Source organism: Squalius cephalus (genome assembly GCF_949319135.1).
Source record: "Squalius cephalus genome assembly, chromosome: 15".
Taxonomy (NCBI): domain Eukaryota; kingdom Metazoa; phylum Chordata; class Actinopteri; order Cypriniformes; family Leuciscidae; genus Squalius; species Squalius cephalus.
The window spans coordinates 29,812,560-29,834,171 of NC_137136.1; the positions used below are offsets into that span (position 1 = coordinate 29,812,560).

Below are 21,612 nucleotides of genomic sequence, written 5' to 3' on the forward strand. Positions count from 1 at the left end.
AGAGAGGCATGGAAGCTAGGAAGAATCACAATTATGGCAGAGAAAGAGCAGTCAAAATTCCCAGTACCTGCATATACAGTCAGCGAAGGCAAACAAGGCAAAAAAAGGAACTAGTAAGGTAGAAAGGTGGGCTACTTGTCTCCGGAGTGTAATGTTAGTCCTCATCAGAGCCAACAGTCCTTTCATCGTGGAAGCTCTTACATGCAAAACACTGTATATGTTATGAATCTTACACGAAATTCACCTTCAGCACAGTGTAATGATGGTAATGGGAAAACGTGTAGGCCTATAATGCAACCTGTTTGTAGCTTTGCTTTATGTTACTAGCTCGTTACCGAATCAAACTCAAATATATTTAAAAACTTTACCAGTATTGATATGCTAGCTTGATAGTGAGTACTAACAGCCATGTTAGTTGTTTATATTCATAATGATAAAGTTAGGTATTTTATTACATGTGATTCTGACATGATGTCACTACATGCACTGCGCTCCTCTCCGCTTGGTGCTGGTAAAAGGCGTCCTCCAGCTGAAGCTAGCAGTAGCACCTCAATGCAGTACACAAGATCCGAGGGGAGGAGTCGGATCTTATATAAGGGGTGGAGATTGGTAGGTTTAGGGGTGGGTTTAGGGATCAGGGGGTGGAGATTGGTAGGTTTAGGTAGTGAACCTACTGCAGTGAGGACCATCTCGAAGCTAGGCTGAGCGGTCGGCATCGCGCGTTCATGCGTTTTAGGGGCGTGGCTTTGGAAGGAGCCCAGAAGGGAGGGGGTGGGAGTGAATGGAATAAGTAGCTGTGTTTATTGCAGTCCTGCGAGGACTACAGACACTCGATTTTTATACTCTCTTTTTCAGAGTACTTACATTTTAATTATGTATTTGTATATAAATAAAGTTTTAAAAAAAATTGAAATGTTTTTTTTTTTAGAAAAAAAAAACTGCCGACCCTGCCTTTAATGTGCTTACTAATAACCCTCACTGGGTTATACTTATCTTCGTCTTCGCATTCTGCGAATTCGCATTCTGTTCTATGATTTATTAATATTATTAGTTATGTGTGAGATATTGCAAGCATGTACTATTACATGGTTTTGTTGGATGATAAACTAAAATGTACACTATACACTGATTAAGAGAAGGAACATTAGACATTTTGAAAAATTTTGACTTTCTGCAATATTTCAGCAACCAAGAAAATGCAGTTTTATGATTTGTGACTTTGCTAATATAGTAAATGTATTATCTCATTATTCATAATAGGTAGAACTTTTTAAATATAATGCTGGAAAATAAAAGCATAACATACAAATGTTTTATTAAACTATTTAATTTTTGATTGCATGAAAAAAAATAAAATGTGGCATTTTTCTAGCCTACCTAGCCTACTATAGGCTACCTTTTGATATAGGCCTACACATGAACAAAATCTGATATTTATTATGCAATTATGGTGCAATTACAAAAAATAGCCAACCTAGTTCTTCTGGATATTTAGGATTGAAGGGAATCACCTCCCCTTTAGTATTAAATAGTGATTATATGATTTAGTATTCCGAGGAGTAACATATGAGTAAGGACAGAGCAGATTCTTTCACTTGATAAGGGATTTAAACCTCATTAAAAATGCATCACATACTTTTTCAGGTGACTCAGAGAAGCATCTGATCAGAATAGACTCCCACCGCTGTGGATTTAACGCATGCGCATTGCGTCACTGAGTCGTCGGCTGTGAAGAGTGAAGAGCAGCGATCGCGCTCCAGCCCGGTAATGACAGGTATATTTACTTTTATATTTTATGCGGAAAACACTGATCTATCAAAGCCTCTCGAGGTCACTTATACAGCTCTTATAGCAGATATCATCGTTGTTATGTCTGTCACGAAGGACACATTTGATGGGTAAGACTGTGACTGCTGGATGAATCTACTAATATAGTGATCATCAAATGTGTAAAATGCTGTTTTGTGCTGTATTGTTGGATAAGAACGACACGTTTTTAAAAACATTTGTTGGTGCATCGGACATGCCAGCAGCTATTCATATATTTTCAGATTTCTAATGAGGGGATTGTCGCCTGTCGGGTACAGAGTGTCTCAGTTGTTCAGGAACATCAGATGACATGAAGAGCTTGGGATGACGTCGTCTTTGACGTTTTACTGCTCTTTCATCACAGGAAAACCTACAGCTTGCTTGACACAGATGCTCTCAAACCAAATTCAAAGACATTGACAAATTAGGGTCAATTAATATTTGTTACTGATAATAATATAATTTATAATGAATCAGATGTATGATATTTAGAAATAATCCAGAATGTTTGCATATTCATTTGGCTATCATCCAGAGACGGTGGTTACAGTTGTTGTATCAAGAAGACTTTATCATGACATTTATGGAGCCCAAATAGATAGCAAATGTCTGTTTCTTGAAAAACATATACCATTTATTTTCTTCATAGGGGAATAGATTTTTTAAAAACAATATTATAATCTGTCAAAGGCAGAACTACTGTGAGCTACGAGGTTGTTCAGTGGTATTTGCTTTTGTTGAAGGCATCCGCCCACATTATTTCCTTTTTGTTATATATATATATATATATATATATATATATATATATATTTCTGCTCAACAGCAGAATTCCTTGTTAGAAACTACATTACTCATGATTCTGCAAATAAATCTCCACCAATCAGATAATCAGGACAAGGAAATCAAAATAACACTTCACTTCCCTGACTTCAATTGAAGCCCTGCGAATGACGTAATTGAGTTGGTCTCCCTACGCTCTCAAAGTTCTTAAATATTTGTATGAATTTTTACAGTAAATGTCAAATATATTGTTTCTATATACATAATCAACATCTTTAAATCAATAGTTCTATATTTCTTCATCGTTTTAACCTCAATTGTCGTTCACAATGCTTCATGGGATTGTAGGTCTTTCTTGTATTTGTCTTTTTGTCTGATTTTCAAATGTTTTTGTCTTTGCTACAAGTCAAAGTTTGTAATGTTGTGATTTATCTCGTAGCTAGTTGGTTTGGTTCATGGATTATAATGTTTAAACCAATATCTCTTTTTTTTTTCTTTTTTTTTTATCCCTTTGGAACAAAAATTTATATAAAAAAAAATCAGAACCAACACCACTGAAAAAAGTGGACAGGCACTGATGCCCTCTATAACCAAACGTTTTAGCTTATGTTGTTATAAAGTAATGGTATTGAAATTTTACTGACAATGGGTAAATTTGGCTTCATTTTCTGTATCTTTGCATGACATGACTTTAATTACAAAATGGGCTTAAATATTCAAATGAAACAACTGATATTGTCAAAAAAGAGCTATGCTGAAGGGCAGCTGAGTCATTTCCTCATGGGTTTCAGCAGGTACACACTGAGTCGTGATTTAATTACAGCGCTCTCCTGGAAGCTAACAGCCTTATTTACCCTTGTGCTCCCATCACGCAAACCATCCTTTAAAAATGCTAATATCTGAACCTCAACAGAAATAACTCACACTGAAAACCATATGGTGTTTGTTTGAACACATCTAGCATATGACAGAAGATCAGAACTGTTTTTCTGCACACCACCAGTGTGACTGTCGGCATGAAACAGAAGTTGTGATAGTCTTTTCTTCCCTACTGTAACATATATCCAAGTGAAACAGCTACTGGAACAACAACAACAACAACAAAAAGTAGGACAGGGCTTGATTTTGTCCATGAGGAACTGATTGGATGTTTGTGGTTTGCTATTGGTCGATCTCATGTGAGTGACAGGTTGCCCCGCCCCTTATTTGTCAGTTATTTGTGTATTCATTAATTTACTTAAACTACATGGTCTTGTAATTAGAGATGGACCAATCTACTGGACAGGGTCCGGAATTGGACGATTTTCCGCATGATCGGCCCGGACCGGTAACTGGCCAGTCAGTCTCACATCTTTCTGATTCCGAGCTGGTCCGTTTTGTTGCCAGCGGCACAGGCAATAACGCCAGCTGCGCGTTCTTTATGGATAGAAAAATATCCATATTTAAATCTTTATAAACTAAAACAAAATGACTAGTCTCCGGCAGACGGCCTACGCAAATCCACTCATGGCAAAAGAGGAACTTCTGAACATGAAGTGTAGTGTTGAGGAATGTAGAGGAAGTGTAGAGAAAAGAGCAAAACAAACCCCGGTCACGAATTCGAAGTCTAAAACAAGAATTTTTTAAAGAAAATTATTGGAGGATTTCGTTATAAGAGAAGAGGAGCTTGAGTTTGTTGCCCAGCCCTATTTGTTTGACCCACTAGATGCATCTAAGATGTTCTTGTAGGCTTACGCTACTACATCCTACGTCATACATCGCGTCAGGGGTTACTCTTTTGGGTCAGGTCGACTTGCGTCTACCGGAAGCTAGTTATTTAGTTTTTAAAGTTTTAAATACTGAATTTTTTTATTACAAAAACCCATCGCTGCGCTTCAGAAGGCCAGCCAATGGATATATTTTATGATGGATGGATGCACGGCACGTTTTTGGACTTCAAAAGCAGGAGCGCCATTCACTACCATTATAAAGCTTGGAAGAGCTAATAATATATATTATTTAATATTTTTATATAATATTTTTAATATAACTCCGATTGTGTGTCTGAAAGAAGAAAGTCATATACACCTAGGATGGCTTTAGGGGGAATAAATCATAAAATTATTTTTGGGTGAACTATCCCTTTAAAGTGACAGCAGTCTAATATCCCTGCTGATGTCTGTCATGTTAATAAAAGAACAAAAGAAAATTGACAAAACTGTCCAAGAAAATCACTCTCTGCTCTTGAACTTTTGTAACTAATTGTAAGCATTACTCTGTATTTAATTTTACAATGAAGACTATCCAGTATTATTTTACATTTGATTACTTTAAATTCTGTAGTATTTCTTACCTGAATGTACTGTATACCCAGCTGAAAAACTTAAAGCCGGGTTTATTTCATATCTCTTTTTTATTGCATTTATTTATGCTGTTGTTCGATTAGTTTTTTTGTTAATTAGTACTGTCTTTTTTAAATGAAAATAACATTTAGCATGAAGAAAAGTAGATGTTTGTATATGCTGTCAATTATAGTTCTTTGAAAGAAAATCGGAATCGGCAAAAATTGGTATTGGTACTGTAGGTCACACAAATCGGAATCGGCCAAGAAAATTGCAATCGGCGCATCTGTACTTGTAATTTGAACGCTGTTTGTTGAGATTGGTTATTTGCTGACTGTTAATTTGAGCACAAAATGCATTTTATAAATGTCCATGTTGCATAACTAAATGACTGTGTTTCGTTTGTGTGTGTGTGTGTGTGTGTGTGTGTGCAGATGTGAAGGATGACTTCTTGCTCAGAGATCTGTGGGTCGGATTACGCTGAGCAGAGCCACGGTGCACTCAGCAGCGGTCACCAGGGTTACGGGGTGCGTTCCTACTTGCACCAGTTTTACGAGGAGTGCACCGCTTCCATCTGGGAGCGCGATGAAGATTTTCAGACACAGAGATCGCCTAATCGCTGGAGCTCTGTGCTCTGGAAGGTGAGCTTTTGTGAAGGCTGGCCATGTGCTATTTCTATGCAAAAAAGTTGCAGCTGTAAGCCCATTTTTATGTTTGCAGGAATGTAGCCAGACTTCTGACTGTCAGTATAAAATATGGTTTACTTTGCAACTTATTCTGACCTGACACTTCGAGTCTATCTGACTGAAATGTAAAGCAACCAAACAGTTTGTTGCAGGAAAAAAAAAACATTCAAACATTTAGACAGAAATTTCAGTTAATGAAACACAGAAGACATTAGCAGAATGTGTTGCCAATCACAAACCTGCTTCTTCCTCCAAAGCTCTCGCTGTATCAACCCAGTCCACCCCGACAGACAGATGTCATGTGAAGACAGGCGATCAGATAAGGCTGGGTGAAATCAGTTTTAGCTTTCAACATTTATAAAAACAAGATCATTGAGATTAAACGATTATTGTGCCGCATTAAGTTTTGCAATGATGCTCTCATTTTGTGTTGTGTTCTAAATCCAGCACAGTGAGCAGTGAGCACACCCACTTCCTTTACAGCAATGCGCTTTCACCCCTTAATAAAAGCCTAAACACACTCTCTGCCAAGCTGTGGCATGTTCAGTTTAGCTCAAACCAAGATTATTTACTTTTATTTATTTTTATATTATTCAAGTTTAATGAATCCATGATGATGTTTTCAGTGTCAGTGAGTAGTTGTGTTTAATAATGGCGATCTCAATATTGACCAAAATAATCATGATTATCATACCTGCAAACGCGTTGCCTTTTGGCGAAATTTACCTTTCTTACATTAAAATGGGCCATTCACATGATTTGTGCAAATCTGAGCTTTTATTTGGGGGGAACATTAATGTTTATTTAGACTTTATTTAGAAATGTTAAGATGGCTTTTTCTTTTCTTCATATGATGACTAATAAAGTAGTGCTTGTAAGCACAGCACTGCTTTGTGTACTGGGGTAACCAGGGTAGCTGCTGAATTTCAGTGAATTTGCAAATCTGCTGTTTGTATTCAAACCAATTATATATAACATACTTATAACATGTTAATTTATTAGGCTAAAATGTGAGGATTATAATTTTTGTAAAGTTGTTTAAATTAATTTGAACTGTTGTTAAAACAGTCATTTTGCAGTTAAGGATGTCATGTTACCACAAACTACTGTACATTTAGTTCTATTCTAATATAAGAATTTCCAGAAACAATTTCAACTGCTGATTACTAGATTTGGTAACACTTTAATTTGATGGTCCCTTTTGAACATTCTGTTGACTATAAGTAACTTTGCAACTACATGTCTACTAACTCTCATTAGAGTATTCGTACAGTAGACTGTCTGCTTAATATCTGCTAACTCTTTATTGTGATGCTCCCCCAACAGACATTCTACAGACTAGTCTCACGATTCAATTAGATTATTACGAATATCACGTCGGCGATTCGATTTGATTCGATATCGCGATAATGTTGCATCCTCAATTTTACTGCACGTGGCTACATTTACGTCAATGAATACAAGCAGTCAGATATATGAACTCCCTTTTTATTTGATCTGCTCTAAGAAAATACACTACTTGAAAGTAGCAATCATCAAACAAAACTTAAGTCTGAACATAGCAGACAACAGGAGCATTTAGAACTAATAAACACTAGTAAATACTAAAAGCGCTTTAAACTGTCCAGTAGTGTACTTAAGTTACAGTTACGCTTATACACGCTCATGCTGTAAATGATAAAATAGTGGGTGCATTTTTTATTGCTTGCATTTGTGTTTTGCCTCCCTCTGCCATTTTACGCTAGTAGCGCAAGAAGTGCGTATGTGACGAATGACGTCAGAGAAATGTCTGTAGACTATTATCGACTATGGTCTATTACTGCATCGATGCAAAATCGTCCACGTACGCATCGCGATGCTTCGTAGAAACAATTAATTTCAACACCCCTACTACAGACAATAAGTAACTTTGAAAGTACGTCAACTTATTCTAACCCTAACCCTACCAGTCTACTAATACTCTACTAACACTCTAATGAGAGTTATTAGACATGTAGGTGCAACACTACTTATAGTCAACAGAATGTGTTAAAGGGACCTTTAAAATAAAGTGAAACCCAAGATTTTTTTTTTAGAAAACAAATCCCCTCCATCACCTTTTCAGCCGGTCCAAAGCAGCCTCATGATCAGATTAGAACTGCATTTATTGGTCACACTTTATATTAGGTGGTCTTAACTATGTACTAACATTAAATACCGACAATAATATGTATTTACTGTGAAACTACAATTACATTATTTATTGCTAATGAGTTTGAGTTATGGTTTAGTTTAGGAGTAAATGGGTTTTGGTTAGGATTAATGGGGTTAGAGTTAGGTTTTGAGGTAATGGTTGGGTCATTGTTAGGGGTAAAGTTAACAGTGTTACTACAAATGTTAATTAAATGCAATTACTTTTTACGTAAATGTTGGTGCATTGCAGTGGTGGCTGGTGAATAATTTTCTAGGTGGGGCTGTGGCATATCAAACAGTTTCAGCAAGCGTTGCAGGTTGCAGTATGATTTATTGCAAAACAGGCAAAGTTCAAGAACATCTCCTTGACCTTGACACCTGGTTATTCATAAAATCAGCTATGATGAGTTAATTTACCAGTTTCAATTACATTTTGGATACCTCTACAAGGATACAACTATGTACAAGAAAAATCAGTAACACTTTACAATGTTTCATTAGTTAACATTAGTAAACTACTTTAGTTAACATGAACTAAGAATGAACAATAGTCCTACAGCATGTATTAATGTAAGTTAATGTTAATTTCAACATTAATGCACTATGAAGTAACATGAACAAACAATGAACAACTGCATTTGTATTAACTAATAGTTCATTGTTAGTTCATGTTAGTTAATACATTATCAAATGTTAACAAATGAGGCCTTATTCTATAAAGTGTTACCAAAAAAATCAATGTGGTGAAAAAACCTGCATGTTGGTCTGGGCCCAGCTCTTTTACCTTTAGTTTTTCTGCCAAAGTTCTCTTCTCAAACGGACATTGGATTATAGATTTTACAGAGTTAGGTTTGATGACTGTGTCCGCCTTTGTCATGTAGTTAAAATTGCGCCAACAGATCAGTCCTGATTTTAGCAGTTATGGGCGATTGAATAAGTGCCCTTGTCGGATTAGATTAGAGGACGCTGATTGGCAAAATTTTATGTCATATCTTGAATACGTTTATATCTTGAATCAGCAATTGGCTAAACTTCTACAAAGTCCCACCTCCTGGGGGCTCGACCCACAGCTGCAATTGAGATGTGCAGACGGGACATATGGAGAAAGTATATATTTTGATGATTAGATGATTTTCTACCATATCACATCATATAAATATCAATTTAAATAATTTATAATAATACAAATAATTTTGCCCTATATAGGCAAGCTGCCACTGGTGCATTTGTAATTACATTTAAAGTAAATTGTATCAAATTTTAAGTGCATAGTAGTTAAAGGGATAGTTCACCCAAAAATGAAAATTAGCCCACGATTTACTCATGTTGAAACCATCTTAAGTGTATATGACATTCTTCTTTCAGACGAATTCAATCGGAGTTATATTAAAAAATGTCCTGGCTCTTCCAGGCTTTATAGTGGGAGTCAATGGGTATATTTTTTTTGGAAGTCACTTGACGATGTATGTGTAGGATGTAGGAGTAGCGTAAGCTTTGACGCCTCTCGTGGTTCAAAGAAACAGGGCTGGGCAACCGCGTTCGTCATTACGTTGTGAGTCAAGTTCAAGGGTTACTCTTTAATCGACTTGCGTACGGCCGTCTGCCGAAAGCTAGTTATTTCAGTCGATAAAGTTTTTATTATGGATATTTTTCTTACACGAACGAATCGCTTCACTTCAGAAGACCTTTATTAATCCGTCAGAGCCGTTTCAAGCACTTTTATCATGGATGGATGCGCTTTGATGGACTTCCCAAAAAATATACCCATTGACTCCCATTATAAAGCTTGGAAGAGCCAGGACATTATTTAATAAAACTCTGATTGTATTCGTCTGAAAGAAGAATGTCATATACACCTAGGATGGCTTCAGGGTGATTAAATCATGGGCTAATTTTCATTTTTTGGGTTTACTTTCCCTTTAAGGCCACCTAATATGAAGTGTGACCCCAGTTTTCTGCTAGTTCTGTGCAGTCATCAGACGGTCAGTTTGAGATTGATTCATAAATTAACTTATGCAGCAGATGCTAGTACTGTCATCCTGTTAAAGCCACTGCTGTTAAATAGAGTAATTTGGTTGTTCTTTTACACTTTGTCAGGTCTGTCTCGCGCTAGGAGCTCTGATTCTGGTAGCGGGGTTATCCGTGCTGCTGGTGGGCTACGCCACGCCACCTCGACTCGAGGCATTCGGAGAAGATGAGCTGCTCTTCGTGGACGGACGCGCCGTGCGCTTTAACCGGGCACTGGATGCCTGTAAGCTGGCCGGAGCCGTGCTGTTCTGCGTGGGTGGTAGCGGGATGGCGGTGGGGCTACTTCTGGCTGCCTGCTCTCAGGGCAGTTCGAAGGAAGAGCTCCATCTGCAGCAGCGCTTCAAAGAGCGGCTTGCCGAGATCCAGGCCTCCGTTCAGCCCGTCACCCGCGCACCCACCCCGGGGGAGGGCAAGGTGCCCGTGACGCTCTCCAAGGTTCAGAGCGTCCAACCCGGGGCAGAAACCTGACCTCAGCCCTCACCACAGTTAAACGTCAGCAAAACGAGATTACAATGGTTTCGTTCAAAACAACAGTTCCAGGAACAGTAGAGATAGATAACACTGCACTTTCTCCGGCGCAAATCATTCGTCTATATCGACCAAGAGTACAGAGAGTATTTGGTGTTTAACGTAAGCGTACCCCTGTAAATCATCATGCCACAAACGTGGTGCTCCTGAATAGACAAACAGCACAAATATACTTGCGTGCTATGCTGATAAGAACGGCTAGGAATCAGAACACCTTTAGGCAGCTGTTCCAAAGAGCAACATATTCTTCAGAGGCGTCTTAGCATGTGCATATTAATACTGAATAAGTAAGAATGGTTTCTCTATTACACTCAAATCTTGCAGTGATCCTCGCAGTTTTCGCTACTTCACAGCCTCTCGCTTTAATCACAATTTCCATTGTGATATATGAGATGGAGCTAGTCAGAGTCACTCATAAACAAGCAGAAAGAAGGCTGTGCGTGTTACTGGCTAATTTATCATCGCTGCCTTACTAACACTGTCAACGGAAACTACAATGATTTGTTATTGCTCATTCAAAAACCTTCACGTTGGTTCATTGCCAACACCTAAGGTGCAATTTTTCTCCAAATCTCTCCAAGCGAACGCTTCATGCTCTATTGCTACAGTCAATCAATAGTTAGTTGACAGAACACAATGCGTTCCAGACAGCTGAAGCCACAATTTCACATCATGCGGCAGCATCTCAATACCACGCATCCCTTCTACTCAAATACATCATTGCTTGCGATATCAAGGGGCGAAAATAGATTAACGTCAAGATACGCCTGTGGGATTATGTAATATCCTCTCATTGTGTAGCACATCATTCTTGCTTCAGCCTCTGTTTTCTCAAGAGGACATTAAGCGCCGTCTTTGTCTGTTGGTAATTACACTCATTGGAGCGGAGCCCATTAGGACTTTCCATGCGCTTCTGCTAATGTTCTGGAGAAAACGCCACTTTTTCTTTCTGTCTGTTTTTGTGTGTGTGTGTGTGTGTTTCTGTTTGGATTCTTGGTAGCGTCACTGCTGTTGCACAGTTTCATTTAATTGTTTGTGACACTCATTCCTAAAAACATGATTACTTTGTGCAGGTATTTATTTTTATTATTGTCATATTCACTTTGATTAAACATTGTAAACTACTTTCAAGAAGGTTGAGAAGAATGAAAAACAGTAGCCGCTTCTGTGAGTGTAATCTTTTATTTACTGATTATTATGAACTATCGTTGAGCATACTGCATATGCATTCAGATATTTGGAAATGACAAGGCTTGCTAATGAACACATTAATCACAGGATATTTAACAATCTAATCTCTCAGACAGGCCTAAATCAAGTTGAAATATAACATTTATAATATAAGCTGCTTCAAGAATTGATACTTCTTGTTTAAAATTACACTGTATGTGAAATTGTGACTTTGCAGAGGTGTGTAGATTACATTGCTGGTTATTATCTCAAACTATCAAAGCTTATTGTTTGGTTTGTGCCATCTTCTATTTGGAAGGAGAAGGTATTGGAGCTGTTCTTACTCTTGGAACATGTCTTTTGCAGCAAACAGAATAAAAATAACTGTTTGTTACCGTCAATGTCTGTTTTTCTTGTTTGCTCTGAATTTGCACATTGAAGAGATTTATCACAATAAATCACAGTATATAAAAAGTTCCCATTATTCATGTAATTAATTAATTAATTGCATAATACAGACTATCGCTTATTGCCATAATGGTATAAAAAGTGTGGTCATGTTAGGTAAAAGTTTCAACGTAGTTCTGCTGGCAAAAAGATCCATCAATTCCAGATTACATGTTTTCCATGTTTTAATGACTAGATTCTAACATATTTTCCTGTATGAAACAATTTAGTTTAAAATTGTGGGTTTTAAACCTCAGATACAACTTATTAAACTTGTGTGCAAGCTGGTTCACATCTATAACCTTTAAGTCTCACCTTAGAGTTCCTATCGTTCTTTATGCCAGCAATAGTTTCCATACATTTCCAAATGATATATTGCTTTCCACCAGCTCTCTCTCAATCTTCCCCTTACAATGCTTTGCTTTCATTATTTAAATTTTCCCTTCCTTTTTTTTTATTCTGTAGAAATCTGGGAGGTTACCCTCCCTGGAATGCATACCTTTTCTTTGTTAACAACACCAATATTTGGGTTAGTTCACCCAAATATTAAAATTCTGTCATCATTTACTCACCCTCGTGTCGTTTGAAACCTGTAAGACTTCCGTTCATCTTCAGAACACAAATGAGGATATTTTTAATAAAATCTGAGCCAGTTCTGTACTCTTCGCTACAACTACCAGCCTGACGCTTCAAAAAGTTCATAAAGAGATCGTAAAACTAATCAATATCAATTGAGCTTTTTAGTCCACATTTTCTGAAGAGACTCGATTGCTTTATGAACAGTTAAATTCAGTCAAATTAAATTTAGGCTTTTATCCACATATGAACATTGATCAGCGAACATAAACAGAAGCTCAACCAAACCTGCTTGACACACGAAAACAAATCTCATTGGTTATGAGAAAAACCTGTCATCATTTACTTACCCTCAAGATGTTCCAAACTGCATGAATTTCTTCTGCTGAACACAAAAGAAGATATTTTGAAGAATGTCGGTAACCAAACAGTCAATGGGGTCCATCAACTGTTTGGTTACCCATATTGTTCAAAGTATATTATTTTGTGTTCAGCAGAAGAAATCAATTCATGCATGTTTGGAACAGCTTAAGGGTGAGTAAACTATGACAGAATCTTCATTTTTGGGTGAACTATCCCTTTAATAAATGACTTTGTATGCAATTAATTTTAAAAGTATATTGTATGATGGAGAAAATGTTGTATTACTGTAACTACAAAGCTCTTTCTGGTTATGCTAGCCATTTGACAGAATAGTGTTGTCTCCACATGGTACAAAAATGTAACTCGCAGTAAATCAAGAAAACGAGAGATTCAAACAGTAAGACTAACCGTGTTGAGCTATATAATATAACAATGATTATTTTTCTGTCGATGAGGTATCCAAACAGTTGCTCACCTTTCTAATAAAACAACATATTAAAGTGTCTGTGGTGTTTTCATGGTTTCTACAAAAGTAAAACCAGAAATCGAGGGAAAGATATGGCACTGACAGGCGACGCAATGAGGAGGGACGTTATAATGGTTAAAATAGCTTATTTCCCTGGATTTAAACATTGTTAGAAACATTTGGGATAATGTAAGTACACAAGTCAACAAACTATATAACACTGGGTTTTGGATATTTTAACAAAATCTTACATAATGTGGCTTTAAACTGTGTTCTCAGCAATTTGTTTCCTGTTGTGCTTTTGATCAGTTCAGTCGAGGGAGAGCAACTGCACAATCCGACACGGCTGCTTCGCTGGCGGGAGTTATTGATATATGTCAGCATGACATAGAGCAAGTCAGAAAACTGCTGCATCCGAAAACCTAGGCAGCTGACTTGTTGCCTCGCTGCCCTGTCAGGCAATGACTTAGCAGGCAGTATTTGTGCATGAAGATACCTCACGAAACTGATTTCAGACAGACTTCTGAGGCAGTGTAACAATATGATCGATAACAAAACAGAGAGAGCTTTAGTGACAACAAATTGAATATTTAATTACTACAATTCTAACTTCTCACTAGAAATGTCATCAGAAGTGGGAAACGTTTATAAAAGTGTACATCTTACACACAAAGTGACCACAAACTTCAAATTTCAGACTCCATCTTTATTTTTTTAGCTCAACAGTCAGGGAAAGGAAAGCACAAGATTGTGGGATATCAAAGGCAGCAAAGGACTCATCTATGCTGCCTTCAAAAATCAATCAGATGAAGGTATCTCAGGGGACAGGATGTGGCATGATCATTGGATTCGGACTTGTCTTGTTACCTTCCTACCTCTGTATCCTGCCTGCGGAGGGAGCCTTTTTCAGAATGAAATGTTAGTTTCACTTCCTGTCTCCTGAAATACCTTCATCTGATCGTTTTTTTAAGGCAGCATAGATGTATCCATCGCTGCCTTTGAAATCCCACAATCCTCTGCTTACCATTCTGTGAAAGTTGAGCTAGAAAAATAAAGATGGCATCTGAAAGTTGTGGCTGGTGGTCAGTTTGTGTGTAAATGTACTTTTTTGATAAACGTTTTCCACTTATGTAATTTCTAGCGAGAAATTACTATTGTAGTCTTTTAATATTCACTAAGTTTTCACCGAAGCTTGCTCTATTTTGCTGTAGATCATTAAACCGTTACACTGCCTCAGAAGTCTGTCCGAAATCGGTTTCATGAGGTACCTTAGCGCGCAAACGCTGCCTGCAAAGTCATTGCCCCAGACAGCAACATAGTGTCGGCCTAGATCCGGCCCACATCTGGTACATGTGGATTCCACTCTGCCCAGATGTGGGCCGGATCTGGACCGACACGTTGTTGCTGTCTGGGGCCTGATAGGGCAGCGAGTCAACAAGTCAGCTGCCTAAGTTTTCGGACACAGCCATTGACTCACCCTATTCAATCAAAAATGGTGTCATTGAATAAGGAAACATCACTTTGTGCTGCTGAGAGATGCAACTTTTTTTGCTTTATTTGAAACTATTTTTGTTTGTCAGTTTAATTTCACAGCGGTGGCAAACAGTGGTGAAGTTTAGGGCAAACACGATCGTTGGCTGTTAGTGAAGGCAGTTCCGGGAGGCTTGAATGCTGCTGGCCTGCTCTTCAGAGCGCTGTGATGGCTGTGACAAGGGAAGTCAAAGAGCTGAAGGTGCTGTCTCGCAGAATTATTATGAACAAGTTGTCGGACACACGCTGAGAATTGATTGAGAAATGAGAAATTATGCCAGGGGCCAATTTTAAACAACTAAAATATTGCAAAAGGGCACTTATCAGACTCAGACGCCAAAAGGGCAGGTGCTTGAGCACCACTTTTAAACGATTTAAGTAAACAAAATATAAGCAGGTATCGTATCAATTTCAGTATCAGCAGCGAGTGATCCTCACAATATGGCGCAACTATCCCAGCAAGTGGCATGACATATCTTTACATTCTCTATTCTGAGGAACAAAGTCATGGATTGTGAGATATAAAGTCACAATTATGAGTTTATACTCTGCAATTGTGAGATAAAAAGTCACAATTATTATTAATATTTTTATTACGTGGTGGAAACAAGCTTCCATAGTATGAAATATGTTATAGTGAGTGATGTCTCGCTGTTTTCCAGTGTGTTCCAGTGTGTGAGTGAGTCAGTGGGCTAGAAATAGATGTTAATTTCAGTGAGTCATGCTAAAGATCTCCTGCTGCTGTCTCTCAGATGAAGAGATGACTCACTCACACTGTTCACCTAAGCAGCATAAATGCAGCACCATCTACAAGAATTCTTGTCAGCTGTATGTGTGTGTCTGTGGAAGGTATCGCATATGTTGAGATGATTGTTATGATTTAGCCTTGGTCAACAAACAAGTCAATATAATCCACCAAAGCAATTAGTTTAACACTGATGGAAATGTCTATTATAGGGTGACCTGTTATTCATTTTTTTTTAGACTGCAGAAACCTCTCTAATTACTCTGGTTTATATTCCCAATTAACAAGAATAATAATAATAAAAAAATTAAAAAAATACATAGCATATATAACTATTTGAATATTCATAAGGGGTCTATTTAGGTCAAATTAGAGGAAAAGTAAAAAAAAAAAAAAAGATTTTTTTTCTATTGTGAAACAAATTTTGGAGATTGTTCTTGCTGTTAGTCGATATGACTGCTGAAATCATACGAGGCTTTGTGTGAGGAACAGACTCAAATTAAAATAAATTTCAGTCAGTTCATTATAAACCATTAATTGACTTCAGTTCAGAAGACTTGGAATATGTGCAAGATGAATTAACTACTTTTATGGTACAAGACATATTCACTTTCCGTTCTTGTATGTAAAATAGCAGCCTGGATATTACCCCCAAAATAATAATAATGTGGGTTTGGAATTTTTCTCATAATTTTAAATCAAAATACTTCAAAAACTTCCCCTCCCTCTTGCAGCAACATCTCTTCTCTTCTCTGATGATGTGTTTACTGGTGTGAGGGCGTAGCAACCTGTCAATCACATGAGATCGACCAATAGCAAACCACAACCATCCAATCAATTCCCCATGGACAAAATCAACCTGTTTCAGCCATTAACCATCAGTGTATTAAACTGACCGTACACAAACACACCCACACACCAACACAGTACAAAAACTCTCTGATGACAGACAGGGTTCGTACTAGGTGCTTAAAGTGCTTGAATTAGACTTTTTGAAATTGAAGTCCTGGAAAACAGGATATTTTTGAAGAGGTACTTGAAAAGTGCTTGAATTATTAAAAATGGGGATGCACCGTTACTGAGCTCATGTACTCGTAAAAATGCTCCGATACCAACAACTGATAGGCCTTCCAGGCAGCGTGTGTATAACACATAGCTGTTGTGCGCGAGCTGATAAGAGAAAAACGCGCGGTGGATTGAGCGCGCACCGGCACAGACGCGCAAGCTGGTCGACCACATTAAACAGACATCAGTGGAAACGTTGTAGTTCAGTCGGATGTCAATGGCAAAGAAAATAAAACGAGGCATGTAGCTTATTATTAACGTTAACTGACGAGAGAGAGAGAGAGAGAGAGAGAGAGAGAGAGAGAGAGAGAGAGAGAGAGAGAGAGAGAGAGAGAGAGAGAGAGAGAGAGCACTTCTGTTGAATGCTCTTGATTGCTGATCGTTCAAAGTAATACATTAACTGTTACCTGCTTTATGTATAACAAGTGGTTCCCTACATTATTAATGGACGTTTGGTTCCAAAGCGCGCGCCCCGCAAACCAGCGCGTCTCAGCGCGCGAATTCTGAATTAAATTGTCTTTCACGTCTTGCGCTTGTACGGACGAATTCACACAAAAATATGTAAAAACGCCCGTCTTCGTGAGTATCCTAGTAAACAAAGTCGGTTAGGCCTATATCTCAAGTGAACATAGCCTTGTTCAAATGGGGTCCACGCGTTCGGTCTTAAAGTGGCAGCAGTCTAATACTCCTGCTGCTGTGTTTGAATGTTAATCAAACAAAGGACAAACAAATTACTCACTGCTCTTGACTAAATAGGCTACCCTTTTCAACTTTTCAAAAATATCCATCTATATATAATTTATACAGTAATGAATATACAATTTTTTTCACATTTGATTACTTTATTCAAATTTCTGTAGGCTACCTGTTAGATCTACCTGAAAAACTCTAAAAACACTGTTTATTTCATTTGTAGCCTTTCTTTGTTCTTTTGTATTTGTTTGTCCTATTTGTAATTCGATTACTGACTGCTTAGTTGTCTTTAATAATGTTTTAAATTTACATTAATTAGGCTGGTAGTTTTTGTAGTATCAAAATTGGAATAAAGAATTGATATTTCACTGGTATCTAAACATTTGAACCGCTGACGCAATCTTCAGCACTGAGCCCTGCTGAAGCAGCTCTAAATATGTGCTGTGCTATTAAATGAAAGATAAAATATGATAGAGCCATGGAATGAACAGTGACAGTAACATAAGCTCATGCAATGCATTTTAGCAGGCTTAATTAAGCATGAAAATAACTGAAAGAAATATATATATTTGATGAACAAATTAAGCCAACTAATATGATTTATATTCCGTTGGTTTATCTAATACATTTACAAATTACAAATGCTGTGAAAATTACAGTATCGGTATGGGCGAGTACCAAAAATGAAAGTATCGGACTCGTTCTGCAAAAAGTGGTATCGGTGCATCCCTAATTAAAAATATTTCAATTTTTTTTTTTTTGTTGAAAAAATACATGCAAAATTAACACTGCAGCCCGTCTGAGATATAGAGCTATTTCGCATGGCTATGAGCATGATATTAAGTATATGATAAGTATATAATACAACTTTCATTCTTCAGGTCAATCATATATTCATGAAAAAAAAATATCTATTTCAATATCCTTTCAATGGTTAAGGGGATTTCCCATGCCTGACAGCACTCAGAGCGCTGGTAAATGGATTGATCTCTATGAAATTAAACATCAGATCCCACCATATATATGTAATTTGAGTAAAAAAAATAAAAATACTAATAATAAAGATATTGTTTGATAAGTGCTGATTGAAGTCCTTGAAATCCCAAAAAGTAGTGCTTGAAAAGTCCTTGAAAGTCCTGGAATTTCATTTTACAGAATCTGTACGAACCCTGGACAGAAGACACACTGAGTGAATGGGATATCCAGACAGATTTGTAAAAGTAGTCAACTATTTATTTTAGTACGCATATAGCTTATTGTTCAGGACTGATGTTAATCAACTCAGTTAAACTCAGTTAGAATGATAGTAAAATAATCATAATGACGACAAATAACTTGACATCATATGTCATAAACAATGGAGGAGATGCTGAAACATGAGGCATGAAACATAAATCTATATATTTAGCTTTGTTTTACAAAACAAATATCTAAAATAAATATATTTAGCAAACATTACACCTATCTTAGCAGAAACTGTATTAGCAGAGGAATGATGTTATATGGAGAATATATATTTTTAAGTTAGCTGTTATTAAATCAGTTCACATTATTGTAATCTCAATACAATATTAATAATATAATATTAATAAATTAGTTGTAATCAAAGCATTAATCATTACACGAAAAGGAATAGTTCACAATTATCATTCTGTCATAATTTACTTATGAGCCAATTCAAACCTGTATGACTTTCTGGTTTTTTTTAGAACACAAAAATGAAGATATTTTGAAGAATGTGTTGATGTCACTTTTCCAACAATGTGAATGAGGAGATATTTAAGCAATTATTCTCTGATTATCTTCATTTTGATAATCTTACTCATTATATAATTAATTAATTTCTCTCTCTCTCTCTCTCTCTCTCTCTCTCTCTCTCTCTCTCTCTATATATATATATATATATATATATTATAAATATTATAAATATTATTATTATTATTATTATTATTATTATCTCCTTTTATATTCTGCATAAAAGTCAGGTTTGGAATGGCATGAGGGTGAGTAGATGATAACAGAATGATCATTTCTCTGTGAAATACTACTTTAAGTTTCCTCGCCCTCTCATTCAGTGTTTGCCAACCCTTCTTCACTGGGATCTGGATTCTCTTCTGTCTTTTCTTCTGGATCTCCTTCATTCTCTATTTTCTCCTGGTTTTCCTCTTCTGCTCCTTCCACTTGTTTCTCTTCTTCATCCTCTCTATCAGCCTCTCCGTCCTTCTCTTCACTGGTTTCATTTGCCTCTGGTTCTGATGTCAGTCCCTTATCCTTTATCTCTCCATCCTCTTCTTCATCTTCATCCTCTTCATTTTCTTTTTTTTCATCCTCTTCTTCCTCTTCCTTTTCTTTTTTTTCATCCTCTTCTTTCTCTTCTTCCTCTTCCTCTTTCTTTTCTTTTTTTTCATCCCATTCTTTCATCTCTTCTTCCTCTTCCTTTTCTTTTTTTTCATCCTCTTCTTTCTCTTCTTCCTCTTCCTCTTTCTTTTCTTTTTTTTCATCCCATTCTTTCATCTCTTCTTCCTCTTCCTTTTCTTTTTGTTCATCCTCTTCTTTCATCTCTTCTTCTCCATCACATGGTGATTCTTCTGTGTTTTGGGCTGGTTCTCTCTCTGTTTTGGATGAGTCGTCTATTTCTGGACTGGCCTCTGCTGCCTCCTTAATTAAACAACATTGTAAATGAGTGTGTGTGTGTGGCCTGGCAATCCTCTACATTATGGGGACAAAATGTCCTCACAAAAATGGCAATATCCAAAATCCTTTTCCTTGTGGGGACATTTTTTGGTCCTTATGAGGAAAACAGCTTATAAATCATACTAAGTGATGTTTTTTGAAAATGTAAAATATAGAAAGTTTTGTGTGATGGCTAGGTTTAGGGGTTGGGTTAGTGTAAGGGGAGAGAATACAGTATACAGTTTGTACAGTATATGAAAACACAACGTGTGTGTGTGTGTGTGTGTGTGTGTGTATATATATACTTGTACAACTATGTTTGTGAGGACCAGTTTGAGTTTTAGACCATTGGAGGTGTGTGTGTGTGTGTGTGTGTGTGTGTGTGTGTGTGTGTGTGTGTGTGTGTGTGTGTGTGTGAGTGTGTGTGTGTGTGTGCACATGTGTGTGTGTGTGTGTGTGTGTGTGTGTGTGTGTGTGTGTGTGTGTGTGTGTGTGTGTGTGTGTGTGTGTGTGTGTGTGTGTGTGTGTGTGTGTGTGTGTGTGTGTGTGTGTGTTCGTATTCGCTACAGTATGGGTATTTGTATTTGTCCCCCCAAGTATAGTAATATAAGTACATTTTGACCTTATGGGAAAACAGCTAATAAATCATACTAAATACTAAATGTACCAAAGTGTTTTAAAAAATCTAAAAATGAAGAACATTTTCTGTAATGGGAAGGTTTAGGGGTATATATATATATTCTTGCAAAGGCTGAAAAGCTTTCTGAGTAACTCTGTTATGAAATGAACCATTTGTGTGCAGACTGGGTTTATGCCTGTCTAGTAAGAGTATTAGAGATCATGATGAGGTTAGAGCATCTCACCTGCTTGACTGGTGAAGACTTGTCATTCTCTGCACTTCTGTCCTCTCCATCATCTGCACAAACACAAACATAACAGATAAAACAGCAGCGCCATCCATTGGTCAGGATTAAAACTACAAAGTAATTGCTGCAGGTCAATAGTTACTACTTCTTAACACACATCTGATCATGCATCTAAATCCTAACTGGTAACACTTTACAATAAGGTTTCATTTATTAAAATTACTTAACTGCATTAGTTAACTTATAAAGTGTTCTTAGAAACAAACTAAGAAAGAACAATTCAAAGAACAAAGAACAGCATTTATTAATCTTATTTATTGTTAATATCAATATTTACCGATACATTATTGTATTTGTTAAAATTTGTTAATGCACTGTGAACCAACATGAACAAACAATGAACAGTTACATATGTATTAACTAATGTTAACAATGATGAATAAATACTGTAACAAATGTATTGCTCATCGTTAGTTAATGTTAGTTAACACATTAACTAATGTTAAAAATTGTAAAGTGTTACCTCCTAATTTGATGCTTCTATAAAAACTTTAAAAAAAGATGGAGAATGGCTTTCATGCCTTAAAGTTTTAATATTAACTGTATCATTAAAATTAGCAAATGGCCAAAAATGAAATAAAGAAATTCATATATAGGCCTAGTTATATAACATACTGTGATATTCATTAATGAA

At 36.8% G+C, this 21,612-nt stretch overlaps 2 protein-coding genes across 6 annotated transcripts in view; one reads left to right on the forward strand and one right to left on the reverse strand.

The window, feature by feature from the left end:
• Positions 1–1,646: 1,646 nt before the first annotated feature.
• nrsn1 (neurensin 1) lies at positions 1,647–11,971 on the forward strand. Of its 2 annotated transcripts, none has more exons than XM_079895055.1 (3): positions 1,647–1,774; positions 5,345–5,551; positions 9,866–11,971. In XM_079895055.1, exons 2-3 carry the CDS (start codon positions 5,354–5,356, stop codon positions 10,262–10,264), a joined length of 597 nt encoding a protein of 198 aa, XP_079751181.1. In that variant the 5' UTR covers positions 1,647–1,774; positions 5,345–5,353; the 3' UTR covers positions 10,265–11,971. The 2 variants fall into 2 exon arrangements, with proteins under 2 accessions (XP_079751181.1, XP_079751182.1); XM_079895056.1 differs by having other exon boundaries at positions 1,706–1,764; positions 9,866–11,956.
• Positions 11,972–19,417: 7,446 nt separating this feature from the next.
• The window catches only part of LOC307172767 (uncharacterized protein), a 30,613-nt gene continuing 28,418 nt past the window's right edge, over positions 19,418–21,612 (reverse strand). For 2 of the 4 annotated variants that reach the window (XM_079895356.1, XM_079895355.1), the window contains 2 exons: positions 20,916–20,968; positions 19,418–20,034 (listed from right to left, as the gene is read on the reverse strand). In XM_079895356.1, coding sequence (XP_079751482.1) covers positions 19,447–20,034; positions 20,916–20,968 — 641 coding nt within the window. In that variant the 3' untranslated portion in view covers positions 19,418–19,446. Of the gene's footprint in view, positions 20,038–20,915; positions 20,969–21,612 lie in introns of all 4 variants that reach the window. The other 2 variants (XM_079895354.1, XM_079895353.1) reach the window with 1 other exon arrangement.